Here is a 26,783-nt window from a genome sequence, read left to right as displayed (position 1 = left end):
GCAATTTGCCTATATAACAAATGTGTACATGTACCACTGAACCTAAAATAAAGGTTTAAAAAAACACTTGTACATGAATGCTCATAGTAGCACTTTTCATAATAGCCAAAAAGTGAAAACATCTCAAATGTCCATCAACTGATTAACAGATATAAATATGTGGTTTATTCATACAATGAAATGTTATTTGACAATAACAAGGAATTATGTACTGATATACATATACTACAACATGGATGAACCTTGAAAACACCATGCTAATGAAGTAAGTCATAAAGGGTTCAATTTATATTAAATGTCCAGACTGAGAAATTTATAGGGCCAGAGAATAGATTGGTGGTTACCTAGAAGTGAGGGGGGACAAGTAGAATGGGGATGACTAATAAAGGGTATAGAGTTGCATTTTAGTATAATAAAAGTGTTTTAAATTGATTGTGGTGATGGTTGCAAAACTCTACAAATACACTGAAATCCATAGTACTTAAATGGGTGTTTTATATATTATGTGGATTTTATATCAAAAAAAGCTGTTATAATAAAAACAAAGCAAATAAATATTTCCTTTTAAAAAACTTTAAAGATATAAAAAAGGAAAGGCAGAAAATAATATCCATAAAAATCTTTCTAGTCAAACTATATTATATAAAATCAACATGCTAAGAAACTAATTCATTTTGATGAATGACAAATTTACATTCAAAACAGAGCCACTGTTATGAGATACTAACCATCAGCAACTATATTCAAGCATTAAACTTAGGGGAATATATTACATTGATCTTAAATCTCTGTCAAGAGTTGCTTTTTTTTTTTAAAGTCACTTCTCTGACTCCAAGCTAATAATGTTTTATTAATGCTACCAATCTGTAACTCTGCAGTTAGTTTCTAATTTCATTACATAATTTTCTTATTCATAACCTGGGGCAGTTTTTGCATATCAGTCTAGAGGTTACAAAAGAACATGTCTACCAAGTGCAAACTCAGCCTTAAATTAATCAATCCCATTTATCTTTGTAATAGGTCCACTCTTGGTTAAAAAATATATTTTTGCATATGTACCACACAATTTTTTTACTATTAACTATGAAATAGATAAACTATTTCTATTAGCAAAAGAGCAGATAAATTAAAGTTAACACCAACGTTGTCTGGTATCCTACACAATTCAAATGAAAAACATATTCAGATGTAAAATATTTTGCTACTTTTCTTCTTTAAATGATTTAACCCCCAAAGACAGAGGATTGGACTAGATCTTTCATATTCTCTTTGAAACTAAGACATAAATCTTAATTGTTGCTGGTATAAGTAATTAGGATAAGTCATAATTGTCTCGAGACAACATTAAAGATTGAAATATAATATTAGAAGACCTGACATAAAAATATTGCCCTAAGTCAATGTAAAGTAACTTTTATCCTAGGCGAAATGCTGAAAATCAACATGCTTTTTGAAATACAGTATGTGCGTCACTGAGTGTGAAAGACCGCCTTTAAAAAGGCCTCCAATGATCCCCACTCTGGTATTCATTCCATTGCATAATTCCCTCCCTTTGAGTGTGGGAGGGGCCAATTTCTTGTTTTAAATGAACAGAAAGCAAAAGCGATGGGATATCACTTCTGATTTTTGGTTATGAGACAAATGTAGCTTCCACCTTGGGTGCACTCTTGTGTTCTCCAGTCACTTGCCTGAGAGAAGTCAATTTTCATGTTGTAAGCTGCCTGATGGTAAGATCCACATGGCAAGAATCTGAGGGACACCACCGGCCAGAGGAATTAAGGCCTATGTGAGTGAGCTTGGAAGTGAATCTTTCCCAGGGTGGAGTTTTCACATGAGACAGCAGCCCTGGCTGACAGGTTGACTACAACCTCAAAAGAGACTTGAAGCCTACACACACAGCAAAGCCCCTCCCAGATTCCCGATTAAGAAAACCATGAGATACTAAATATTTACTGTTTTAAACTGCTTTGAGTATAATTTCTTATACAGCCAATGGCAATTATAGTCCTGATACCAGTGATTTTCACTGAAAAATAGAATAACGAAATGTGAAAAAGCAAGCTGCCTGATGGTGAACATCTGAAAGAGACTTCAAATCCAGTATATTTAAAATGTTTAAAGTTGGTTGTGAGTTTGTCATAGATGGCTCTTATTTTGAAGCATGTTCCTTCAATGCTTTGTTTGTTGAGGATTTTTATCACGAAGGAATGCTGAATTTTATTGAAAGCCTTCTTTTCGCATATGTTGAGACAATCATGTGTTTTTTGTTTTCAGTTCTGTTCACGTAATGAATCACATTTATTGACTTGCTTATGTTGAACCTACCTTGCATCTCAGGGATAAAGGCCGCTTGATCATGGTGGATTTCCCTTTTAATGTGCTGCTGGATATGGTTTGCTATTACTTTGTTGGGGATTTTTGCATCTATGTTCATTAAGGATATTGGCCTGAAGTTTTCTTTTTTTGTTGCATCTCTGCCAGGTTTTGGTATCAAAATGATGCTGCCCTCATAGAATGAGATAGTTTGCTAATAGTTTTGGTAGGAATTTACGGTACCACCCCTTCTTTACACATCTGATCAAATAAGGCAATGAATCTGTCTAGTTTGGGGCTTTTTCTGGTTGGTAGGCTTCTTATTACTGATTTAATAAGAATTCCTTATTGGTCTGTTCAGGGATTAAATTTCTTCCTGGTTCAATCTTGGGAGGTTGTATGTTTCTAGGAATTTATTTATTTCTTCTAGGATTTTTAGCTTATGTGCATAGAGGTATTCATAGTAGTCTCTGGGGCTTTTCTGTATTTCTGTGGGGTTAGTAGCATAATAATATTCCCTTTGTCATTTCTGATTGTGTTTATTTGTATCTTCTCTCTTTTTTTTTGTTATTAGTCTAGCTAGTTGTCTATCTGTCTTATTAATTCTTCCAAAAAGCCAAACTCATGAATTTGTTGATTTTTTGTATCATGTTTTGTTTCAATTTCTTTCATTTCAGCTCTAATTTTGGTTATTTCTTGTCTTCTGCTATCTTTGGGGTTGATGTGTTCTTGTTTCTCTAGTTCCTCCAGGTGCAATCTTAGGTTATTAATTTGGGATATTTCTGACTTTTTGATGTGGGCATTTAGCACCATGAAATTCTCCCTTGACACTGCTTTAGCTGTGTCCCAGCGATTCTGGTATGTTATATCTTTGATCTCATCAGTTTCAAAGAATTCCTTGATTCCAGCCTTAATTTCATTGTTTACACAAAGGTCACTCAAGAGCAAGTTGCTTAATTTTCATGTAATTGTATGCTTTGAGGAATTTTCTTAGCAAGGATTTCTATTTTTATTGTGCTGTGGTCTGAAAGTGTGGTTGGTAGGATTTCAGGTTTTTTGATTTTGCTAAGGATTATTTTATGGCTGATGGTGAGGTCAATTTTAGAGTATATACCATGTGCAGATGAGAAGAATGCATATTGTTTTGGGATGGAGAGTACTATAGATAGATGTCTATTAGGTCATTTAGTCAAATGTCAAGTTCAGGTCCTGAATATCTTTGTTAGTTTTCTGCCTCAATGATCTGTCTAATACTGTCCGTGGGATGTCGATGTCTCCCAATATTATTGTGTGGAAATCTAAGTCTCTTCATAGGCAAATGCACAGCCAAAAATCATAATAAATGGGCAAAAGCTGAAAGCAATTCCCCTTGAGAACTAGAACAAGATAACGATGCCCTCTCTCACCACTCCTACTAAACATAGTATTGGAAGTCCTAATCAGAACAATCAGGCAAAAGAAAGAAATGAAAGGCATCCAAATAGGAAGAGATGAAGTCAAACTATCCCTGATTGCAGATGATATGATTCTATACCAAGAAAACCCCACCGTCTCTGTCTAAAAGGTATTTGACCTGATAACAACTTCAGCAAAGTTCCAGGGTACACAATCAATGTATAAAAACCATTAGCATTGCTATATACCAGCAACATCCAAGCTGATAGCCAAATCAAGAAGTCATCCCATTAACAATAGCCACAAAAACAATGAAATACAGGGCCAGGCATGGTGGCTCACGCCTGTAATCCTAACACTTTGGGAGGCTGAGGCGGGCGGATCACGAGGTCAGGAGTTCAAGACCAGTCAGACCAATATGGTGAAACCTCATCTCTATGAAAAATACAAAAAATAGCCAGGCGTGGTGGCACGTGCTTGTAGTCCCAGCTATTTAGGAGGCTGAGGCAGGAGAATAGCTTGGGCCCAGGAGGCAGAGGTTGCAGTGAGCTGAGATCGCATGATTGTACTCCAGCCTAGGTGAAAGAGCGAGACTCTGTCTCACAAAAAAAAAAAAAAAAAAAGAGAAAGAAAAGAAATACATAGTAAATAGAAATATAGCTAACCAGGGAGATGACAGATCTCTCCACTGAGAACACTGCTCAAAGAAATCAGAGACAATGCAATCAAATGGAAAAACATTCCATGCTCATGGATAGTGTATAAGTCCATTTTCACACTGCTATAAAGTACTTCCTGAGACTGGGTAATTTATAAAGGAAAGGGGTTTAATTGACTCACAGTTCTGCATGACTGTGGAAGCCTCAGGAAGCTTACAATCATGGCAAAAGAGAAAGCAGGCACATCTTACATGGCATCAGGCAAGAGCAAGAACATGTGAGAGCACAAAAAAAACTACCATTTATAAAACCATCAGGTCTTGTAGGAATTCACTCACTATCACAAAACAGCATGGGGGAATGGCCCCCATAATCCCATCACTTCCCTCCCTTGACATGTGGGGATTAGAAGTCCCTTCCTCAACACATGGGGATTACAGGTCCTTTCCTCAACATGTGGGGATTATTATTTGAGATAAGATTTGGGTGTGGACACAGAACCAAACCATATCACATAGAAGAAATCAATATTGTTAAAATGGCCACACTGCCCAAAGCAATTTACAGACTCAATGGTATTCCTATCAAACTATGAAAGAAATTCTTCACAGAATTAGAAAAAAACTACTAAAATTCCAATGGAGGCAAAAAAAGAGCTCAAATAGTCAAGGCAATTCTCAACAAAAAGAACAAAGCTAGCAGCATCATGTTACCCAAATTCAAACTATACTACAAGACTACAGTAACCAAAACAGCATGGTACTGCTACAAAACCAGACACATATGCCAATGGAACAGAATAGAGAGTCCAGAAATAATGCTGCACACCTACAACCATCAACAAAAAGAAGCGATGGGAAAAGGATTCTCTGTTCAATACATGGTGCTGGGATAACTGGCTATCCATTCACAGAAGATTGAAACTGAACCTCTTCCTTATATAAAAATCACCTCAAGATGGATTAAAGACTTAAATGTAAAACCTAAAACTATAAAAACCCTGGAAGATAACCTAGGACATACCATTCTGGATAAGATGCTGGCAAAGTTTTCATGAAGAAGACAATGAAACCATTTGCAACAAAAATAAAAAATGACAAATAGGCTGGGCACAGTGGCTCATGCGTATAATCCCAGCACTTTGGGAGGCCGAGGCAGGTGGATCACAAGGTCAAGCAATCGAGACCATCTTGGCCAACATGGTGAAACCCCATCTCTACTAAAAATACAAAAATTAGATGAGCATGGTGGTGCACGCCTATAATCCCAGCTACTTGGGAGGCTGAGGCAGGAGAATTGCTTGAACCCAGAAGGCAGAGGTTGCAGCCAACCAAGACCATGCCACTGCACTCCAGCCTGGCAATGGAGTGAGACTCTGTCTCAAAAACCAAAAGAAAAGAAAAGAAAAGAAAAAGACAAATAGGATCTAATTGAGATAAAGAGCTTCTGCACAGCAAAATTTAAAAAGCACTATGAATACAGCAAAGAGACCACCTACAGAATGGGAGAAAATATTTGCATCTATGCATCTGGCAAAGTTCTAATATCCAGAATTTATAAGGAACTTAAACAAATCAACAAGCAAAAAACAAACAATCCCAATGAAAAGTGGGCAAAGGACATGAACAGACACTTTTCAAAAGAAGATATTCATGTGGCCAACATGAATATGCAAAAATGCTCCACATCACTAATTGTTAGAGAAATGAACATCACAACCACAAAGAGATACTATCTCACACCAATCAGAATAGCTATTTTTAAAAAGTCAAAAAATAACAGATGTTGGCAAGGTCTCAAAAAAAGGGAACGCTTATACACTGCTGGTGGGAATGTAAGTTAGTTGAGCCATTTTGGAAATCAGTTTGGTGATCTCGAAGAACTCAAAGCAGAATTGCCACTCAACCGAGCAATCTCATTATTGGGTATATACCGAAAGGAATACAAATCATTCTACCATAAAGACACGTGCTCCGCCGCACACGGTGGCTCACACCTGTAATCCCAGCACTTTGGGAGTCCGAGGCGGGCAGATCACGAGGTCAGGAGATCGAGACCATGTTGGCCAACATGGTGAAATCTCGTCTCTATTAAAAAATACAAAAATTAGCTGGGCATGGTGGCGGGCGCCTGTAGTCCCAGCTACTCCGAAGGCTGAGGCAGGAGAACGGCGTGAACCCAGGAGGCGGAGCTTGAGCCAAGATTGCGCCACTGCACTCCAGCCTGGGCGACAGAGCAAGACTCTGTCTGGAAAAAAAAAAAAAAAAAGGCATGTGCTCATGTATGTTAGTCTCAGCACCATTCACAAGAGCAAAGACATGGAATCAACCTAGATTCCCATCAATGGTATACTGGATAAAGAAAATGTGGTACATATATACCAGGGAAAACTACCCACACATTAAAAAAAAAGAAAGTGAGATCATGTCCTTTGCAGCAACATGGATGGAGCTGGAGGCCATTATCCTAAGTGAACTAACGCAGGAACAGAAAATCAAACACCACATGTTCTCACTTGTAAGCGGGAAATAAACATTGAGTACATATGGACACAAAGAAGGGAACAACAGACTTCAGAGCCCACTTAAAGGTAGAGGGAAGAAGGAGAGTTAGGATAAAAAATACTACCTGTTGGGTACTATACTTATTATCTGGGTGGCGAAAAAATCTGTACACCCAACCACCGTGACATGCAATTTGCCTATACAGCAAAGGTGCACATGTGCCCTGCACCTAAGATAAAAGAGTTTTAAAAATACACAAAAACCAAAAAAAAAAAAAAAAAAATGTTTAAAGAGAAACTAGAGAATAGCAACTATAAGAGTACATGAAATAAAGAGGGGGAGAGGATTTTATTAAAAGAGCCCTACCTCCCAAAAATTTTAAACGTATATTCATTGGTTTCAAGCAATCCTCCTGCCTCGGCCTCCCAAAGTGCTGGGATTGATTATAGGCATGAGGCATTGTGCCCGGCCGTAAACTTATTTTCTATAGGTACTGAGAGACTGTATGTATGTGTTTATGTTAAAATGTAGTAGTCAATGTGGCCACTACATTCTAGGGGACCAGCATTATTCATCATGAGAATATAGTTTCTTTGGTTTAGGAAAACATTTTAAGAAACTTTTCAGTTAAGAAAAATAAAACAGTAAGGCACAAAGAGGGGAAAAGAAAAATAAGCAGAAATTGCTTGACATTAGAAGATAATAGAGAACTTTAAATCTATTCAGAGCAATTTGAGAGTACTGGGGTACTGCAGATGGAGTGAGGCCCTGCAATGAGGAGCATGGAAGAGACAAAGAGGGAAGAACAAGAGAAAGAGTGAGAGAGAAAAATAATAAAGGCTTATGAAAATAGTAATAAGCAGGGTTTTATAGAACAAACAAAACAGTAAGAAAATTAACCATCATGGAGAAAATACTGCATTGTTAGGACCTGCCTATATTATGCTTTCAACTGTAACACCATCTACCCCCTACCTACCAATGACCTCAAACCTGCAGTGAAATGAAGCTCCCAACAGGCTTCCATGATGGTACAGGGGTTGACTAGGATCAAAAATTGAGAGAAGGAAGCAATGAAAAAAGCAGAAGGTAAATGCAAAAAGTGAGTGAAATACAGAGTTGGAATAAGAATTCAACTGAAACATGCCATCAGGAAAAGAAATAGAGAGAAAAGCTACTTTAGAACTAGGAGATATTGAAAGGGAAGGTGCACTGATCTCAGTTTGAAGGACTGATTAAACTATATTTATTTTGAATATTAGAGGATACAGTGATCTCTGAGAGTCAGAGATTTTTGAGAACATTGTCTTATACTTGCCTGTAATAGTTCTCAGAATTTGGTATAATTTCTGGCACATAAGACATCGTGTGGTGGCTCACACCTGTAATCCCAGCACTTTGGGAAGCCGAGGTGGCCAGATCACCTGAGGCCAGGAGTTCGAGAGCAGCCTGGCCAACACAGCGAAACCCAATCTCTATTAAAAATATGAAAATTAGCCAGGTGTGATGACACACACCTGTAGTCCCAGTTACTCGGGAGGCTGAGGCAGGAGAATCACTTGAAACCAGGAGGCAGAGATTGCAGTAAGCCGACACTGCACCACTGCACTCCAGCCTGGGAGACAGAACAAGACTCTGTCTCAAAAAAAAAAAAAAAAAAAAAAAGACAACATAAATGCTATCTGCTTTGTGATGATTATATTGTAATTTTGCCCTACTAAGCTTTAATCTCTATAAAGGCTAGCTCAAGTCTACCATGTTAATCACTGTATACCCAAAATTTTACTTAGTACCTGATCACACAGTAGTTGCTAAATAAGTATTAAATCATGACTAATTAATACAGAAAAAAAGCAATATTGTCAAAATTGCAGTTGTTTGACAAAGTGAAAAATATATTGGAGTTTCATCTAATCTCATTCATTCTTTCATTCAGTAAGCTTTTAGTCAGCAAATATTACCTTGGACTTACTATATGTCAGTAACTGTGCTAGGCATTGAGGTTTCAAAGATAATTAAGACAGAGTGTTCAAGTGTCAGCTCCTTTCCCCCACTGATTTCATAATATAAAGGTAAAGACAAACACGTAAGTAATTACAACACCATAAGGCAGATGGCATAAGATAGCTTTGTTTGAGAGTCTCCGGGCATGCAGATAAGGAGTGCCCCAACTCTACCAACATTTAAGCAGCAACATAAAGAATGATGAGCAGTTGACATGGCAGATGAGGGATTCAGAGAATGGCACATGCAAAGGCTTGGAAGTCTATGGAAACATGATGCTTCTAAAAATTGATAAGACATTCAGAATGGATGAGCATTTGAAGATGGGGCTGTTGACCTATGTGACAGTCTAAAATATGTGACATGCTAAAAGCAACAGGGAGACTTTGATGGATTTGAAGCAGAGAAAAATGATTTAAAAGAGATCTCTCTTAACACTGTTTTGAAGAATGGCAAAACCAAAAGAAAAGAGAACTGTTAAATGTTCTCGCTTAATTAAGAGTCCAGGCAAGATATGATAGAAACATATATTTAAAGAGTAGGTGTTTTGGTAGAAAGAAGCCCCCAAAAATTTCTGTGTTAAATAGTGGGGAGGGGAAGGATAACCAGTTCTATTTTTTAAAATATTTTTTGTTTATTTATATATTTTTAGAGAAAGAGTCTCACTCTGTTGCCCCAGCTGGAGTGCAGTGATACAATCACACCTCACTACAGCCTCAGACTCCTGGGCTCAAGTGATATGATCCTCCTGCCACAGGCTCCCAAGTAGTTGGGACTACAGGCATGCACCACTGTGCCTGGCCCTCTGGCTTTAAAAGTTAAGAGGTAAGTTCAACTTCCAATGAAACGGAAGATGAGGTACAGAAGGGGCATGATTCTAATATGTATAATTTTTTTAAAGTTCACAATAACTAATCATAGTTTATATATAAAAGGAAACAGAAAAAGTAGAAACATAAAGCAAGAAGAGAGAAGTTAGAAAGAGTTAAATGTTACAATAATGAAAGTAAACATTTTATTGTTCAATTAAAATACAAAAACTTAGCTTGGGTAAGAAAACAAAATCTATTCCTTTGCCTTGAAGAGAATACCTAAAACAAAATAATACAGTCATGAGTTGCTTAACTAATGACAGAGATACAGTCTGAGAAATGCATCCTTAGGCAATTTCATCATTGTGCATACATCATAGAGTGTACTTACACAAACCTAGATAGTATGGACTACTATACACCTAGGCTATATAGTATAGCTTCTGGCTCTGAGGCTATAAACCTGTACAGCATGGTGCTGTACTGAATACTATATGTAACTGTAATACAATTGTAACTATTTGTGGATCTAAACATATCTAAACATAAAAAAGGTACAGTAAAAGTATCGTATTATTATAATCTTATAGGACCACTATCATAAATGTTGTACGTCATTGACCAAAACATCATTATGTGGTATGTGACCATATATAAAAGGTGAAAAACTAAATAATTTCCCTGAGATAATAATTGAACCAAATATATTTTCTGACTACAACACAGTAAACCTAGAAATAAATTTGTTTTATGTGTAAACTATGAGAAAAAGCCAAGTCACTGGAGATTGAAAAATGAATTTCAAAGAGAATATTTAAAAAATGCAATTAGAATATGAGAACATTATATATAAAAATATATTAAATGTGGACAATATTACACATGAAACACATCATAGCCTAAATGTTTTAATTACTAAAAAAGCAGTAAAGAGAGTAATGAATGCAAGAACTGTAAGAAACTCCATATTAACTAGTAGTAGTACTAAAATAACACGATGTTTACAATAGCAAAAATTTAGAACAACTGTATCTCCAACAATAAAAAATATTTAAAAGCTATCATGGAGCTGGATGCGTTGACTCACACCTGTAATCCCAGCACTTTGGGAGGCTGAGGCAGGTGGATCAGTTGAGGTGAGGAGTTCAAGACCAGCCTGGCCAACATGGTGAAACCCCATCTCTACTAAAAATACAAAAATTAACCAGGCATGGTGGCAGGCGCCTGTAATTCCAGAGGCTGTGGCAGGAGAATCGCTTGAACCCAGGAGGTGGAGCCAAGATTGCACCACTGCACTCCAGCCTGGGCAACAGAGCGAGATTCCATCGCAAATAAATGAATAAATAAGTGCTATTATGAACAATGATAGTGGCATAGCTAATGACATGAAAATGTTCACAATATTTTGTAAGTTGAAAGACAACAGGTTAACAATAGCATATTGTATGAAGCCATTTTATAAAATATATCTATGTAAGCATAGAAATAAAAAAAAAAAACTAACATTTACTAAGTGCACATTATATACCAGGCACTGTTTAAGCATTTCACATATGCTGATTTATTTATGGTTATAATAAACTTATGTAGCCATTCTATTACTTTCTCCACTTTGTGAGATTTAAGATAAGGGAAATTAAAGAATTTGCCCAAGGTCACACAGCTAATAAGTGGCAGAGGCTTGGAAGAACATACATCAAAATGTTAATAGGCTGGGCACAGTGGCTCATGCCTGTCATCCCAGCACTTTGGGAGGCCAAGGCAGGTGGATCACTTGAGGTCAGGAGTTCAAGGTCAGCCTGGCCAACATGGAGAAACTGGATCTCTACTAAAAATACAGAAATCAGCCGGGCGTGGTGGCATGCATCCGTAATCCCAGCTACTCGGGAGGCTGAGGCAGGAAATCGTTTGAACCCGGGAGGCAGAGGTTGCAGTGAGTCAAGATCATGCCACTGTGCTCCAGCCCGGGCAACAGAGTGAGACTCTGTCTCAAAAAATTTTTTAAAAAAAGTATAATAGTGTTTATTTCTGAATGATGAGATTATAGATGACTTTTTATTTAGTTTGTTTTACATTATCTTTTTATTTAGCTTGTTTTACATTCAGAAAAACTGAAAAAACATTTTCAGTTTTTCTACAAGGGGCATGTATTACTTGTGAAACAAAGAAATTATGGGTCTTTTAAAGATGAAAGCAAAACATCTAATTAGGAAACAAAAATAAGTGAAAAGAAAAAATCTGAGAGATGTTTCTCTTAAAAAATATAGATAAGCCTAACAATTTTGAGAACAAAAGAGAGAAGTATGTAAATAAGCAAATTAAATAATGAGAAATGGACTAAGACAACTAAAGTACATATTTTAATTAAAATATCATAAATAACATTAGATATATTTAAATGTCAGTGAACTAAAAATTATCTGGAAATAAAATGGACTCTAATAAATTTATAAAAACCTGAATTAAGGTTTGGAAATGTTAATGATTTACCTTCCCCCAAAGGCTCTGGGTCCAGGGAGTTTTATAAAATGTTTATTTTAAACTTCCAAAGACTAGTAATCCCCATATCAAAAAATCTACTTAATTCATTTAATAAATATGGCAAAAATCTGACACTAGGATCCGACAATAGCAATATAAGAAAGAAAATTACAGTAGTCCCCTGTTATTTACAGAGAATATGTTCCAAGGCTCTTTGTCGCTGTCTGAAACTGCAGATAATATTGAACCCTATAAATACTATGTTGCCTCCCATACATACATACCTATGATAAAGTTTAATTTATAAATTAGGCACAGTTAAGAGATTAGCCACAAAAACAAAAAATAAAATAGAACAAGTAGAACAATATACTGTAATAAAGACAATACAAATGGGTGCTCTCACTCATTCTTTCTCTTGTTCTCTCTCAAAATAGCTTATTGTACTGTACTGTGAATAACTGAAAGTGCAAAAAGCAAAACCATGGATAAGAGGGACCACTGTATAACCAATCACATATACAGAAGAGGATGTAAGTAGCCTATATAAAATACTAATATAATTTAGTGAAAAATCAAAAGAATAATTAACAATGGCCTGGTTGGATGTATTCCTAAAATAAATGATGGTTTAATATTAGTACATCTATTAATAGGATATAGCTCTATGCATGTTGGTATATAAAAAAGAAAAATTAAATAAAAAAGAAAAATCCTATATAATTATTTCAATAGATGATAGAAAACCATTTGCTAAAGTCAACTTCCATTCCTAGTTTTAAAAACTCTAAGAGAGCTAGAAATAATAAAATGGCTCTGTAATATACTAAAGAATACCACTCTAAAACAAATTTACAACACTGATATACCAGACTCTCCACTGACTAGAGATATCCCGTTAAAATCAGGAGGAAAATAAGAATTACTGGAAATACCTGTCAAATAGAAGATTCAGACCTTTCCAACACCACCTCTTCACCTGTTTGCCCCCTTGACTTTCTCCTATTCGGGGCTCAGACAAGAGTGAAGCAAGTAAGGCCCCTGAGGTGCAGAACTGAAGGACATACTTACTCTTGGGGTTATGAAAGTTCAAGGTTGATAGTTGTGTGACCCTGAGAGTGAGCACCTCCCTCCCTTAAAAGTCTCACTTGTCTCACCCTAGTTCCAGTCCTGCACGTATTCCTTCTCTCTTGTAAATTCTACTAGCTCTTCTGACAAGCTAAAGTCAGCCATTTGTAGACAGTCAGCTAGTCTTTAGAATTTTAGATGTTTCAAGAAGAAATTAAACAGTAGTCCCCTATGATTCATGTGTTTCTGAATTTTCCAACTTCTCCCATCGACTAAATCCTATTGAAGCCTTCCCACCTTAACTGCTCTCTTTCCAAAGAAATCAAATTAACAGATTTCTCTGCAGGTAATCATCAAAGACCAGATCCCTTTATATTCACAACATATGTGAGAAAGTTAGTAGTTGGGAAATTAGTTTTCATATATATTTTATAATATATATTATTTTAGGGTCTCATACAAAACTTTTATTTTAATAATTTATTGCCAATTACTTGTTCTCTTCAGTTCAAAAATTTTAAAGAGTAAAATAAGGGGCTGGGCGCAGTGGCTCATGCCTGAAATCCCAACACTTTGGGAGGCCGAGGTGGGCAGATCACCTCAGGTCAGGAGTTCAAGACTAGCCTGGCCAACATGGTGAAACCCCCATTTCTACTAAAAATACAAAAATTAGCTGGACGTGGTGGCACGCAACTGTAATCCCAGCTACTCAAGAGGCTGTGGCACAAGAATCACTTGAACCCTAGAAGCAGAGGCTGCACTGAGCTGAGATAGTGCCACTGCACTCCAGCCTGCATGACAGAGGACGACTCTGTCTCAAAAATTAAAAAAAAACAAAGAGTAAAATAAGATAATATATGATATATGCAGAAAATATTTTGAAAGTGAGACTATTCTATAAATACCAACTATTATTAATTAGTATTTCTTTTTTATCAAAATGTACTATATGCATATGGTCATTTACATGTTATTAGAATGGGACATATCACAGGAGGAAAAAGCTATTTTCAAAGTACTATGGAAACTTAACATAGAACTTTGGAAAAGCTGCTGAGTAGTATTACGATGCCTTTACTTTGCATAATTCTACAGATGCCATATCCTAAACCTATGTCCTATCTTCCTATGTGTTTAAGCAAATCAAAACTGACAGTGAACAGACCTTTTTAATATGTGTCATGATATTTTATTCTAGAAGAGGCAAGTTCTTGCTATGGAACATGTTTCTCAAATGCATCTGAGGCTTTTCATATTTAATGTTGCATCTCTAGATCGTTTTACAGATAAATTCATCTCATCATGAAATAATTTTCCTGAAACTGTTGTGTATAGGACCAAGATACTACACACATACATAAATATACAAGATACTACACACATAAATAACTTGCAGTGAAGGATATAAGATTTTAAAAATATAATAATAATAAATTAAGGTAAATAGAATCATATATAAAAATATATATATATATAAAATCAGTAAACGTCTGCCTAAATATCACTGACTTTTAGAAAGTATTTCTAGCCGGGTGCAGTGGCTCATGTCTGTAATCCCAGCACTTTGGGAGGCTAAGGCGGGTAGATCACAAGGTCAGGAGTTCGAGACCAGCCTGGCCAATATGGTGAAATCCCATCTCTACTAAACAATAGAAAAAAATTAGCCAGGCATGATGGTGGGCGCCTGTAATCCCAGCTACTCAGGAGTCTGAGGCAGGAGAATTGCTTCAACCCAGGAGGCGGAGATTGCAGTGAGCCGAGACTGCACCACTGTACTCCAGACTGGACAACAGAGCAAGACTCTGTCTAACAACAACAACAAAAAAAGTATTTCTAACTATGGTGTTGATCAATATCTATTGAGTAATCTTTCCAAAGTTTTCCCTAGTGAACGGATGATTGCACTACTTACCTAATTGCATCATTGGTCTCTGAAACGACTCTGAGGTACTCTTTCAAATAATAATAATTAAAGAGGTATTTCCGAACCCTATAGCCTCGCCATCGTCTCTGAATCTATTAAAGTAAATAAAGAGATAAAATATGCCAGTAAATACTTTCATTAAAAAATGTAATAACACTTCAAAATTAAGGTAATTATGGCTGATAACTCCTATCAAATAAAGTCTTAGGCTCTTCCATTAATACAACAGTATATTAGCTGTAAATATAGGTTCTCCTAATAAATTTATTATGAAATATTATTAAAATAAACATAGTTATAGGCTATTATAATTTATTTTAAATTACTTATAATTATTTCACAGAATACTAAACTATGGAAAGATTTACAAAAATTTGCTTTATAAATTCCTACCATTTCCACTTCCTGGGCAAATGGATTTTTTTTTCATAACCAACTCACTTTAAGATTGTATTTGGTCTCATTGAAATACATATTTAGTTTTTGTATTTTGTCTCATTAATGGGCTTCTTAAATTCAGTGGTATCAAAATATTTAAACAAATTCTTGTATCTCAATTATGACATTTTAATACTTCCTTAACAATAGCAGCAATAACTAACATTTACTGAGTTATTATGTGCCAGGCGTTAATCTAAGGGTTTTTGCTTACACTTATGTATTTAATCTTTAGAATACTACTATGACATAAATACTCATTACCTCATTTACAGATGTGGAAACAGTTAAAAAGAGAGGTTACACAATTTTCCTATAATTATATAGCTATTGGGATGAATCTAGGAATCAAATTTCAAGTTAGGGCTTCAGAGAGCCCACTCTCATAACCATTGCAATGTAGAACTGGGAACAAAGAGAACTGTGATTTTCAACAAAAGAACATTTTTATTGAAATTATCTGCTTCTTCCATCTTTTACTTCAATGCTGACATTCAAATAGTTTTATTTTTACTAGAACATATCATCAAAGTAGGGTGTGGTTTTTTTTTTTTTTTTTTTTTTTTTTGGATGAGAGGAATGTTAGGGGTCTGAGAGATCATACCTAATTCAGCTTCTAGATATCTTATACAACCCCAGGAACCATGAGAATCAGTCACTGTCCTTAAGTTCTATCTTTGTTAATATAAATATTTTTGCTATATTTTCTAATACCCCCATTTGAAAAACTCAAATAAAGTAATATACGATATTAATTAGGAAAAAACAGCTAAATTATTTAAAGGATTAGAGGAAAAAGAAATAGCACATATTGAAAACTATTAACTTAGTCTTGCATAAAGATTTAGCATCATTCCCCCTAAAATTTTCCAACAGTTTAAATATCTATATGAACAACTCACATATCATAAACGATTCTCTTTTTGGATTAAAGTCTTACCAACTTTAGCACAGTTTGCTAGGCTAAGAGAACACACATCTTCCCTAAACTTTTTTTTTTTTTAATAGAAAAGGGAAATATGGAGACTAAGCACCAGTCCATTGGGTTTTATCCCCAAAGTCTACTTTATTTTAGCTAAAAAATATTTAGTATAAAATTTGTATAAGTTGAATATTGGATCAATAAAAAGTAAACCAAAAAAATTGTTTATTTAAATTCTGATTCTTTATTTTTCTCTCTTTTAAAACACAGCCATTTAAAAGGTTATTTATAACCATTTTGCAATTTAAGATATTAAACATGGCTGGGCATGGTGACTCATGCCTGTAATCCCAGCACTTTGGGAGGCCAAGGCGGGCAGATCACAAGGTCAGGAGTTCAAGACCAGCCTGGCCAATATGGTGAAACCCCATCTCTACTAAAAATGCAAAACTTAGCTGGGCATGGTGGCATGCGCCTGTAGTCCCAGCTACTCGGGAGGCTGAGGCAGAAGAATCGCTTGAACCGGGGAGGCGCAGGTTGCAGTGAGCCGAGATTGTGCCACTGAACTCCAGCGTGGGTGACAAAGTGAGATCCCCGTCTCAAAAGAGAAAAAAAAGATATTAAACATGACGATTATAAGATAGTGTTTTTGTCAGACTCCCAGTATGAGAATTACTAAAGTAACTGAAAATATGCAAAACAGCTTGTAAGAACAAGTAAATCAGAGACAATAACTTTATTTTAATTAATTATTTTATTTATTTTTTTGAGATGGAGGCTTGCTCTATCACCAGGCTGGAGTGCAGTGGCATGATCTTGGCTCACTGTAACCTTCAACTCCCTGGTTCAAGTGATTCTCTTGCCTTAGCCTCACGAGTAGCTGGGATTACAGGCACGTACCACCATGCCCAGTTAATTTTTGTATTTTTAGTAGAAACGGGGTTTCACCATGTTGGCCAGGATGGTCTCGATCTCCTGACCTCATGATCTGCCCAAGGTGCTGGGATTACAGGCATGAGCCACCGCGCCCGGCCTTTTTCTTTTTTCAATGGAGTCTTGCTCTGTCACCAAGTCTGGAGTGCAGTGGCAAGACCTCGGCTCACTGCAACCTCTGTCTCCTGGGTTCAAATGATTATTCTGCCCTAGCCTCCTGAGTAGCTTGGACTACAGGCATGTGCCACCATGCCCAGCTAATTTTTGTAATTTTAGTAGAGGCAGGCTTTCACCATGTTGGCCAGGCTGGTCTTGAACTCCTGACCTTAAGCAATCCTCCCACCTCGGCCTCCCAAAGTGCTGGGATTACAGGTATGAGCCACCACACCCAGCCAACAATAACTTTAGAAAGTGAAACTAGTAGTATAGCAAACTAATGTAACAAAAGTATTCAAAGTGTCTTTTGAAATACTTCTCAAATGTTCTTATTTGCAAGATTAATTCTTTAAATTAAAAAAAATTCTAAAATTATATACTCAATTTAGAAACTCTTCCTAATTTTACAAATATTATATTATGACTGAGAAGGAAAAACAAGGAATTGACAGAACCACTTTCCTAATGAAAAAGAAGAATCAATTGGAATATGTATACATATATAAATCATACATGCAAATAAGTGCATATTTTCCTAGCTTATCTAATTTGATCATTATAGCATCATTCTGAGGTGGAGATTATTATTAGCCTCATTTGAGAGAAGAGGGAATTGATGTTTAGAGAGGTTAACTAATTGCCTAAGGTCTTATAGCTGGTTGGATGGCTTCAAATGTTTCAGCATACTTTTACTGCATATACAGTAACAATTTTATTAATGAAGGGAACACTTGTAAATATGTGTACTGACAGGAAATCCATCATCAGTAATAGAAGTTATTCAAGTTGCATAGGAAAATATTAAGATACCAAATAGTATTAAGGGAGGGGCTACCTATCACATTAAAATATCACTAAATTACAAATAAAATAAGATTAAATGTGCCAGAAAACACGAAAGATGCATGTTGGCATACTGTGAGGAAGGAAGAATGATGAGGGTTTATGATTTGGTAATATCAGAGAAGTGGATATTCCCATTTCTAAGAAAGAGATGTTAAAGGAAAAAAACCTGAAATTGGCTGAAAGATTTGTGTTCAAATAAGAAGAGTTTCTTGTAATTAAAACAGAAAAAATGCAACAACATGGGCTCTTTCCTTCTCCAAACCCAGCAACTATTGGAAACAGCACCAACCATGTCTAGAGAGACTACAACTGGTATGCTTTCAGAAAACATTCTAATGTCCTGACACCCTACGCATCTCTCCAAAGGCTGGCTAAAATTCCTCTCCAAGATAATTCCTTTTATTCAAAATTGGATATTAAAGAATGTAATAAGTAAGTGATGGTTAAGGTAACAAATTAAAACTCATCCACACTAAAGTATAATCAATCAGTCTTTAAGTGGCTTTCTTAGAGATGAGTGGATAAAAAGATCTGGAGGAAACAGCATTTGAGTGGGTGAAGAAGCTGCCATCAGTGAAATGAAGGATCTAAAATTTATTGAGCTCCATGAATGTGCCAGGTATTATGCTAACTGCTTTTATTCTCACAATATCCTTGTGAACAGGGCATGATCTCCATGTTAAAAATGAAGAAACTGAGGTTAAGTAATTTGCTCAGGGTCACATAACCAGTAAAACAGTAAATGGAAAGTCAGAATACAAACCCAGGTTTGTCTTACTTCAAAGCCCACTCTTTCCACTAAAACACCTTACATATATATTGTATAAAGAGAGAGAGTATATGCGTGTTCTTTAGTTTAAAATATGGTATTTTCTTATATTATAGGGAGACTAGTTTAACTAATAGCTAACTGATATTGTAAAATACAATATAGATGAGAGTGTACTATATTTCCTATTATAGAAACAAATGACATCTTAAATTTTGCCTAAATATTCTGTTAATATTCCAGTACTAGTAAATACACTTTTAATTTTTTTAAATGTACTTTCAAGCAGCAAGATTATTTTTTATAACATTTCTTCTTAATTTCAAGGTGAATGGGTTATGACTTCAAAAAAAAAAAGAAAAATGACTTGTATTCATGTCCTTCAAAGTAATTAGCAACTTTCAAAAGTGATTGGTATAAAACAATTATTGTCATTGATCAGCTCTGAATAGATAATTTTCAACAAAGTCATTGTGTGCTCAGCAGATTACAGCTTGTTAACGGGCAAGTTCTAAATGACCTCTTAAGCTAGTCAAATCAATGATGCATATTCCTCATTAAGTAACATCAAAATGTAAGTGGTCTTATAAATAATGTTTATTTTAAGCACTAAAACAAATGGCAAAACCTTGATATATTAAAAACCATCTGCCATAGAAAAGATTTTCCCTCCATTGGGTTTACTTTTATTCCTGAAAATCTATAGTAACCTTAACGACACTAAAAGAAAAAATATCTTCTCTCTTAACATGAAAAATGAAGACACGGGGCTGGGAGCGGTGGCTCATGCCTGTAATCCCAGCGCTTTGGGAGGCTGAGGTGGGCGGATCATGAGTTCAGAAGTTCGAGACCAGCCTGGCCAACATGGTGAAACCCCATCTCAACTAAAAATACAAAATATTAGCTGGGTGTGGTGGCAGGAACCTGTAATCCCAGCTACTCTGGAGGCTGAGGCAGGAGAGTAGCTTGAACCTGGGAGGCAGAGGTTGCAGTGAGCCGTGAGCTGAGATCGCACCACTGCACTCCAGCCTGGGTAACAGAGCGAGGCTCTGTCTCAAGAAAAAAAAAAAGAAAAAATAAAAAGAAAAATGAAGGTATGGAAAACAAATTCCTTGATGATAGTTCAGCCAGTATTAATGCTCTAAATGTATATGAGAGCACAGAAGTAGAACTCAGTTATCCATAATTATACTTTCATTAGAATGCTCAACATTCTAAAAAAGACTGTACAGTGAGCACAGAAATGCGGGTTTACTAAATCTTCAAAGATCAGGAATGTAAAAAGTAGTAATATAACCCAAGTTTTCATTCTAGGTATCACTGCATTGTCACATCACAACCATTTATATTTATACATAAAATATTATCATATGAAAATATAGTTTCACACATATTGGACGTATATGTGAAAATCTTAACTAGATATTTTTAGCAAAAGATTCTGGATAATTGTTAAATGTGCAGTTTCCTCTCTTTAATATTCTGTTTCCCCACTCTCACCGGCCTTATACTTCCTTTCTGTACAAATCTATTTAATCATTTCACAATGATATTGGTACTAGAAGTAGGAGGAGGGAGGAAGAAATATACTTTTACATGAGGATGGAACATTAATATCTATTCCATCATCAGGTAAAAGCTTGTTGTTGTCCAGATGGCCCCTTCTTTTCTTCCCAAGGCTGATATTTTGGGATACTTTTTTTTTTGTATAAATAAAACTGTTATTCATTCTGTATGCCCAGAAGCATAACATAATGTCTAGCATATAAAAGACCTTCCATATCCTTTTTCTGAATTAATTTACTTATCTATCTCTAACTATGTAATCTTAGGGTCATTATTCTAAATACAAATGCTTACTTCATAGTATTATAAATATGAAAATAGTATTATAAGTACTTTAAGGGATTGAGATGAATCTTTATATATCTGATACATATTTAATCATTTTTAAGTAAAGCCATCTTTACTTAAGTAAAGTACTTTACTAAGTAAAGAAATCTTTTCTAACTTTTTTTTTGTATTTTAGACACAAGTGGGAAACAAAAGAAAATGGTTATTTGATATATCAGGTTAGACTGATTATTATAAATTAAAATTTTTATTATATATGGAGAAAGCTCTAAGGGGAAATAAGCCAATAAAGTGATGTTATTTGGCAAATTTGTTGTTTAAATGACCTTTGTTCCACTGTTTCTCCTGTTACTATTGCTTCTGTTTCCCTAAATGTGAGCATTTCAATCTGAAAAAAATTGTTTGGGGGCACTATAATCAAGTCAAATAATTTAAAATAATAAATCAGTTGAAACTGCAGATTCCAGTGGAATTTCACTAAGTAAGTATAGGTGATTGATCAATAACTGGTACAGGGATTTCAGGGTAAAAGGAATTTTACTTGAAACAATTAATTACATCTGCAGTTCTTTAACACTCTATAAGCTTTTGATTATTACCATTTTTTTCATTCCTCATAGATCTTTGAAACTAAGATAAAAACGTATGACAGAATTCATTTTATAAGAGAGATCTCTAAGATGCTGCATACCAGCACTTCCTGAAATTTGCATTCATGTGATATTGCTCCAGTTGTTTTAGGGCAGACAGGCAAAGGGAGAGTCAAGATGTATGACATGATACAAAGGAGGCTTTTCAAAGTCATTAAAAGGAATAAATATTTCCCATAAAGTTTACCTTCGTTACATTCCAAGGTCTGTGACAGATTATATGTCCCCATTATGTTTAGTTTATTAAAGACTACTATACTCTAAACATTAATTTAGAAACAGAAGTTGACTTTTTCAGTCCTAATAACAATTTTGTGATTGTTCCTAATGTTTCAAAAATGTTAGAGTCCCTTTTCTTTTCCATTGATGCTTCAGGGTCCAAAACAGGCATGGTAGAGGTATAAATGAAACTAAACACAGACTTTTAAATTTCAAAAATCTGTGTGATCTATACCTTGGACTTTAACCAGCAAAGAAATGATGAATTCTCTTTGTTATCATTTGTTACATCCTACACAAAAATCCATTTAAAATTGGAGCAGGAAGGGTGTTTCATCTAGGCTTATGATGGATGACAAATCCTGAAGCTGGCAATAGGAATGGGGGAGGCCACAGCCTGAATATTCTTTTAGATGGTGAGATTTTTCGTCATGGGCCATCTAATTCTGTCTACAAGGGGAAGCATGTGACACTGCATTGGAATGCCTCAACATACTCCTTAGCTAATTGTCACTTAATTTAGAATTCCCGCATGAAATGTACTACCAATAAGGATGCTCATGAACTATCAGGCCACGAGGTCAGTTTTCCAAGAAAACAGGGTATGAGTAATGAAATGTCCCTAAGAGCTCAGTCTAGGTCAGTATAGTTGTTCTCTTCCATATTTTCAGAAAAAGAGGATTGGAAGTAAAGCCAAGATTACAAGTGACCAGCAATGACAGAAATGTGAGTGCCAGACCTCTTGCGTTCAATGTCTAACACTATGACTTACTAGCTGTGTGATTTGGGGCAAGATAACTTTCTGTGATTCCCTTTCCTCATCTTTTAAGTTGTAATCTTAATGATATCTATACCTCAGAGAATTGGTTATGATGATTACAGAGAATAGTTAAAATATTTAAAATACTTAGAATGGTGCCTGGAAAGTAGTAACTGCTGTACAATTGTTAATTCATTATTATTATTTACCAGTGCTTCTGACCTACCAAGATTTGACAATACATGACATAGCAATCTTTTTCTTGCCTAGCTTCAGAGATTCATTTTGTTTTTCAAAAATTAGCAGCCACAATAATTTACTCATAATTGAACTCTTCATAGGATACTACAAGACAATGAACATTTCATATCAGAAACTGATGTCAAAAGTATGAATTGCACACTAAAACAAAGTTGAAGTGGACAGATTAGTCTTTCGAATTTACAAACATTAGTGTAAACTTTATTAAAGAAACAACTATGTTTCAGGAGAATTGCAGGGCATTCAGTTGAAAACTGAATTTCACAGTGTTATATCCCATGTAGGAAAAAATAAGTCTAATGTTCCCCCCACATTCTAACAAACTGTAATCTCACTCTTGGAACATTACTAATCTACTCTCCATCCTCCTTCTCTACAAAGCTCAACATACCCATATAATTGCGGCAGGAGTCAGACAAATGCCTCAGCAGTGAAACCCCACCTTTAAGCCAAAAACAGCTGGAAGGCTGAAAGACCAGACTGCAGGTTCCAGATAAAACCCACGACCCGGAGTGAGAATTTCTGTTCTTGTTTGGCCTGCCCTTTCCCACTTGGTTCTTTCTCAATAATGTTTTTTACCCACTCAGCAATTGCCTTTTCCAATACTACCTACAGCTCCCTGCTCCCCTATCCTGTGCCTATAAAAATCCCAGACTCAGTCACACTGGGGGAGATGACCCAACTTCAGGTGAGAGACTACCTTCGGGCAGCTGCTCCACATCATAGGAAGCAACAGTGGGGCCAAACCAGCCCCGGAGCCGCAGGCCAGAGCAGGACAAGCGACTGACCCAGCTGTTAACACACCACCATCCATCCAGCTGCAGATGGCAGAACTAAAGGAGCTAATTAGCCTGTTGTAACACCCCTTCTGGGGCTTTGGGTTGTGGGCACCTCTGCTTGGGCACCACCGCATTCCCCTTGGACAACACACCTAGTCCAGCCGCAAGCCCTGATTGGAACCTGATCCTGTGCTGGTGTTGAGAATGGCTGGACAGACCCTGCACTCACTTGCTCATACACACTCTCCAGCCAGGGATTGAGCGTGCAGTCGCAGCGGCCAGTGGCTGGAGCACAAGCCAGGCACAGCCAGGCAGGCCAAGTCGATGAGGCACCTCCTGCTATAATCCCTGCAAAAGGACCAAGAAAAATCCTGCATCACAAATCAAAGGAGCATTGATCTAGAAGAGGGCATAAATAAAATAAGAAGTCCTTAGAAAGAGAGAGAACCAAGGAAACAGAATCCACTGAAGTCTGGCCAGAGCTCAGCCTAACAAGTTCAGAATCTGGGAAGTTACCTTTTTTAAATCCTTGCTTCCTCACTGTCAGTCAGTTTGACTACAGTACACTGACTGTATAGCTGGTGGTATCCCCCAGCTATAGCTATTTATTCTCTGAGAATAAGTTTCAGAATCTGGAGTCATTCTATTGGAAAAATAGAGACGTCAGCAACAAGGTTGAGGCTGAATGCATGTAATCTTGGTCCTGGGTTATTTTCCCCCTACAAATGTAAGAATTGGGTATAAGATATATGTCGTTTGTACGACAGACTTCTTCCTGGATGGGGTCAGCCAATCAGCAAAAGCCATAAGCAAGAGAAAACACTAAATATTGAAAACTATGAATCAAGGTAATGCGAAAAAGGGACAAGAAATAGACCTTAGGATGGAAAAAATAATTCCACTAAACTCTACTACCTGGGGATATTTTTAAATGGGTTTTCCCCACATAAGTAATTCCTACCCTCATCTTTATAATATTGTCAGAAACCGGACTCTCTAAGCCCAGTATTTGGAGGGCTAAGATGACATCCAAGTGCTCGCTATATAGAAAATGGAGGGTCAGTTTTACACAAGGCTGTCAGAAGATATACAATTGTACATCTAGATGGTAGAGGGAGAGAAATGACTTATGCAACGGAATCAGCTCATGGCGTTTGCATAAGATACTAACAGCTGTTCAAAGAAAGAGAACTGAAAATAAAAGTTGGGGGCCAAATTTAAATAGGATCCACAATGGAGTAGAAAAGATGCTGGAAGAACAGCAGAACTCTAACTGGAGTAAAGTCAAATTGAAGACTAAAAAGGAAATAAAGTGTCACAGAGAAACAGGAGGAATAGGGCCCCAGGAGCTAAGATAAAAATTTACTGAGCAATTTATTGCTATATTAATTGACTGTCACTGGCCTAGCAGCAAATCAGCAACAGGGGTTTTGTAAAGGCATACTGTGGGTTCTGACAGCAGCTTATATCATAGCAAACCTCCTTCAAATCCGTATGCATTATGACACTTCAGCAAAATCCTGAATCTCGTGAAGTCTTCTATTTACATATGAACTGCGCAAACTGAATTTTACCTTAGCAAGTCCACTTTATCTACATCATTATAGTATAGTCAGATAATCACAAAAGGCTTAGAGATCCCCCAGCAAAGGCTTAAATAGTTTGCAACAAACGCGCTTTGAAACTTAGAAAAAATGTGTTAAAGTAAAGGACTTTTTTTTACTCCTTGTTTAGGAAAGAATAGGCCAGCATTCATTGATTTATTCAGGGATATTTATTTAACCACCTACTATAAGCCAAGCATTGAAGATACAAAGATGAAGAAGAAAGGATCTGGGCCTCAAGAGACTTACAGTGTGTAGGGGGGCAGGAGGTGGTGGGGTGGAGACAGGCATGTAAATTAGTAAGGATAATAAAATGTTACAGGTTCTATAACAGAAGTATGTCGATGGTAAAACAGGAGCATAAAAAAGGAAAGTGATGAATTCTGCAGGGGTAGGGGCATCATAAAGTCTTTAGAGAAAAGGTGACCCTTTAAAACTAAATGCAGCAAATCCGGATATTAATATATATTACATAAAAGAAAATCACATACATATAATTTGTTCTTCATTACAAAAGAGTGATATCTATTTAGGGATGGATAGGCTATAAATAAATTTGTAAAACTCCTGCCATTTCAGAAATGTTCCACTAGCCTCTTTGACAATTGAATACAATTTAGTTGTCATGGTAGCAATCAATAGCCAAATATATATAACTTACAATAGGCTTTGTTCATAAGGAAAATTAAGACAAAAGTTTTGTTCTTATATGTCGTTCATGAAGGTCTTATTCATAATTTGGGTACCTATATATCTGTCTGGATACGATTGGCCATATAGATATTTGGTAGTTATCTGTTACCGTTAGAGATTCTTTCTTTTGAACACTCGCCATTCACTTCTAATTTTGAACTAAGTTACCAGGTAGCTTATGAACTGAAAAAGCAGATTTGTATGTATTAGAAATAAAACTTCAGCTACTGGTATCCAGTTAGGATTGTAATCTTCAGATGTACACAACACAAAGGTATCTGGGCCACACATTGGTTTCTTTGGCCACTCACTCTTCCAAGTAGCAGAATTTTAAGAGCACCATCTTGCAAAAATCCACTTACAAATAAATTGGTTGGAGTCCACTGATGGATTCAGTTCTGGTCACTGGTCACTTGGATCAACCAATGCTATAAACTTATCATTGTTATGGAATCATTTATGGTCTTTATGCCAGTGAGCCTCATTCCTGATTCTTCAACTTAGGAACATGAAGTAGCACATAGTCTACTACCAGGTTAACCCATCTCAAACCTCTGAAGAGTGACTTTGAACTTCTTTGTTAGAGAAATGTCTCTATTAGAAATTTCCCATAGTAATATTTATGTGCTCCACACAGCCTCGCAGAAATTTCTGAGTGTCACTAAGTGGACTGTTCCAACCTCCAGGTAAATGCTAAGTCTTCCCTCCCCTCACTTTAATCCCTACTGCATTCCCACCC

The 26,783-nt window shown here is 36.2% G+C and overlaps 1 protein-coding gene across 3 annotated transcripts in view; it reads right to left on the bottom strand.

Moving 5' to 3' along the window:
- Window positions 1-26,783, bottom strand: part of SPATA17 (spermatogenesis associated 17) — a 229,169-nt gene that overhangs the window by 161,812 nt on the left and 40,574 nt on the right. For all 3 annotated transcript variants that reach the window (XM_045397234.3, XM_065541898.2, XM_065541900.2), the window contains one exon: window positions 15,149-15,252. In XM_045397234.3, the coding sequence (XP_045253169.2) occupies window positions 15,149-15,252 (104 nt within the window). The remainder of the gene's footprint in view (window positions 1-15,148; window positions 15,253-26,783) is intronic.

This window comes from Macaca fascicularis, chromosome 1, assembly GCF_037993035.2.
Source record: "Macaca fascicularis isolate 582-1 chromosome 1, T2T-MFA8v1.1".
In the NCBI taxonomy this organism is placed as follows: Eukaryota; Metazoa; Chordata; class Mammalia; order Primates; family Cercopithecidae; genus Macaca; species Macaca fascicularis.
The sequence above is the reverse complement of the archived record's forward strand: the minus strand, read 5'-3'. Positions and strand labels throughout refer to the sequence as shown.